Here is a 3,277-nt window from a genome sequence, read left to right as displayed (position 1 = left end):
GCGATGGAACCCCCGGCAGCCCCGGCGAGGCCTGCAGACTGCCCCGCTCATGCCTGCCTTTGCTTAGAGCAAGGACACAGCCTCCTGACTAAATGGGGACTCCTGCTCCTGTCCTCTGGCTCTGCCACAGACTTCTCGGGTTTGCTGCTTTTTTCCCCGTCGGTGGATGACGCAGCTGCTGTCACGTAATGAGTATGAACTCACACGTTACACAGGCCTCTAGCAAAGGCCTGCAGTGAAAAAAAAAGACAAGACAATTTGTTTGGTAGTATTTCTGAGGGGTGTACAGTGAAGGCACTGTGGAGCTGGAAGTGAACCGATGCCCCTGCAGGGTCTTGTTCCACACGCTGACAGCGCAGGCTGAGAAGGCTCACAGTTACTAAGGGCAGCAGCCATGCAAGGAGCCAAAACAGGTTTAAGCAGCTACAAGATCTCCGAAGCAACCAGTCTTTCCAAGCTGTTCTGCCAGGATGGCGGTAAATTTGGTAATGAGTTTGAATAAGTTCTAACGCCTTTTTTGCATGTCCTTAACGAAGATGAAAGGCTCTCTCCTGGCAAGGGAAACCAGACTGGGTGTCTGTGTTTTCAGCTTTAACCAGGTCTCCTTAATGATGCCCAGCACTGCTGAAATGCAGCTGGTTAATTTAAACTCTGATCTGTGCTGCTGGATTATTGTACAGTATTTTCCTGCCACTCAGCAGTCTCACCCTTGGATCGATGATGCTTTCTGCCTCTGCAAAGACAATATAAAAAAGTCCTTCTGTATGGCTGGGTCAGGGGATGGTAGATTGCTGCTTGTGAGCGGTGCTGATGTGATGGAACACGTGCCCAGCTTTAACCTACAGTTCTACTTTGCACTTGCACAAGTGTCTCCAAAGTGGCCATTAAGCCATCAGCTTCTCTATGGTGCCAGTTAAGACCAGAATGAACCAACAAGGCTGCAAACCAGATGGACTCAAACTTGTTTACAAGTCCTCTCATTAAAACCTTTCCCGCCACTCTGTGCTCGGACTTACTTTCTGTCAAAATAACTTTATCAAGAACCCTAATGATGTCATTCCACCACCCCCCCCCAACTTTGTTTTTAGCAAGTTTATCCAGGATAAATACTCTGGCTACAGTCAGCAGGCAGCCGCTTACGTTGCTGGGGCAGTGTACGACAGCTCCCTCATTCTCTCGGCGGCAGCTGGCATATTGATTGTGAGTACCTGAACACAGGACATGGTGGTCCTTGCTGGTAACTTTTTCCTAATCCCTGCAGCCAGAATTTAGCCTGTTGTTGCTGAACAAGCAGCCCTTTAATTCTTTGCAAACTGCAAGATGCACTTCAGTCTGAATTAAATTACAGGGAAAAATGTTAACCTGTTTTTCCCTGTGTCCCTTAATTGTGCTATGGCAGCATCAAACCATGGCACATGGCCAGGACTGGAACAGAAGGGATCAGGATGAGCTTTGCGAGTAGATGGGAAAAGACAGTCTGCAGGTAATCAGTCCCTGCCCTGTCAAACTCGTCCTTGCATTGCTGTCACTGTCAGGCCACAACAGAGGGGTTTGCCTCGCCCTTTACTAAAGCCACGTCACGGGAGCCCTGGACCCCGAGCCCCTGGCCAGTGTTCAGCAGCACGCAGGAGGGACTCTTGTAGTTAGTCTGCTGCAATCTCGACAGCAAGGAAGTGGCGTGTTCCTGCTGCCCAGGCAGCCGATGCTGCGCGGCCGCTTGTCGTGAGGATCTGTGGGAAGGAAGGATCCCTTGCGAGAGGTCTTCTGTCCGCTTCCTTCTCCAGGACTACATCGGACTGAGAGGTGTTTTTGCTGCTGGCTGCACTGTGCTGACCCTGCCAGTCTTCGCTCTCCTGGCATTTACGGCCGTTCCTCCGTTAGTCTCTACCATCTGGCTGGGGATCACTTACTCCTTTGCTGCTGTAAGTTCACAGCTCGCTGCTGCCGCGGTTTGGTGGCTGTGCCCAGCTGGCTGGGGCACTGCCCGTGAGTCCCAACAAGCAGGTTCACCAGCTAGTCACTGGCTCCCTGATTCTGAAGACTTTGCTCAGTAACGAATAACCCCAAAGAAGCAACATGAAGCAAAAGGCAAAGCAGAGTGAGGGACGTTCGACACCACGTGGAGCGTTAATCTGTCTGTGCTTTTCTTAGTGCGTTTTTATCTTGAGTGTAACACCTGAATCCCCTTTGAGGCTTGTGAGATAAGTCACGTGGTCTAGCTCCCCTTCCGAAGTCTGCAGTCGGATTATTCCAGTTTCACCCCACGTGTGCAGACTGTGCTGACTCAGGCTGCTTGGAAAGGGTGGGGAACAGTCTAGAACCAGCGAGTAGGCTGGGAGGGAGAAGTACCAGATTTTTTCAAGAGAAGGTATAAAGGTTGATTTAGTGGCAAGAATTCCTTTCTAAAGCAATGCCCAGACCCCCTTTAAATAATTTCAGTTAATTCCTCCTCTCATTACCCCTGCCAGGCCAGTATGTGGCCGTCCATCCCTCTGGTGGTCCCCCGAGCAGCTCTAGGGACAGCAATGGGGCTGGCAACGTCTGTGCAGATGATTGGAGTTGGCCTTTCCAACCTCATCGTTGGACACTTGCTAGGAACTACGTCCAGGTGAGATGTTGCTGGTTTTCTCCCCAAGCAGAGACATCATGGTGCTTTAGCGGAGCGCTGTGAACAGAAAGCAGCACCTGCACAACCTGATGCTGCAAGGAACCATAGAGGTGTCTCAAATCTCTTCAAGTGACTCGTTCTATCCTCTTCTGGCCTTTTCTAGTGAATTAAAGATCCCCCTGTGGCGCTGGCAACGGATGATGATCTTTCTGTTGGCAAACACAATCGCGTGCATCATCACCTCCGTCAGCCTCAACATTGTGGACAAGACACAGGTAAGTGTGATAAAAGCTGAAGAACACCGAGTTGCTGTTCCTGATGCAGGAGCTGGTGGGCTTGTATGTAAGGAGCTCCCCCAGCAGAAAAAGGGGGCTGTGTAAAGAGAACTGTCTGTGACACAGAGTGCAGGGCAGTCATCTGACCAGTATCAAGCTCTTGGCGGCTCCGTGTTTTTGCGGAAAGGTGAGGGGCACAACCGGCACACAGCTGGGGCGATACAAGTGTGCAGGAAGGGCAGGATCCCTTTTGTCCCTGATGGCTGCTTTGAATTTCCAGGGTGGGACACTGAACAGAACGAGGAAGGGGGCACCTGTGGAGCAGGACAGCGAGCCTGCAGATGCAGCACCACTCCTTGATGACGAGACGGGACATGAAGGCTCTGCCAGCTGA

The 3,277-nt window shown here is 51.3% G+C and overlaps 1 protein-coding gene across 1 annotated transcript in view; it reads left to right on the top strand.

Annotated features, from left to right (window-relative positions):
* The window catches only part of LOC104490403 (major facilitator superfamily domain-containing protein 1-like), a gene marked incomplete at its 5' end in the record, with an annotated part of 10,002 nt that extends 6,725 nt beyond the window's left edge, over positions 1-3,277 (top strand). The window contains 5 exons of the mRNA XM_010132680.1: positions 1,089-1,200; positions 1,785-1,922; positions 2,469-2,608; positions 2,772-2,883; positions 3,164-3,277. Of these exons, the coding sequence (XP_010130982.1) occupies positions 1,089-1,200; positions 1,785-1,922; positions 2,469-2,608; positions 2,772-2,883; positions 3,164-3,277 (616 nt within the window). The remainder of the gene's footprint in view (positions 1-1,088; positions 1,201-1,784; positions 1,923-2,468; positions 2,609-2,771; positions 2,884-3,163) is intronic.

The sequence above is a fragment of the Buceros rhinoceros genome, unplaced genomic scaffold, assembly GCF_000710305.1.
Source record: "Buceros rhinoceros silvestris isolate BGI_N320 unplaced genomic scaffold, ASM71030v1 scaffold41793, whole genome shotgun sequence".
In the NCBI taxonomy this organism is placed as follows: Eukaryota; Metazoa; Chordata; class Aves; order Bucerotiformes; family Bucerotidae; genus Buceros; species Buceros rhinoceros.
Note: the sequence above shows the minus strand (reverse complement) of the source record. Positions and strands in the feature narration are given on the sequence as shown.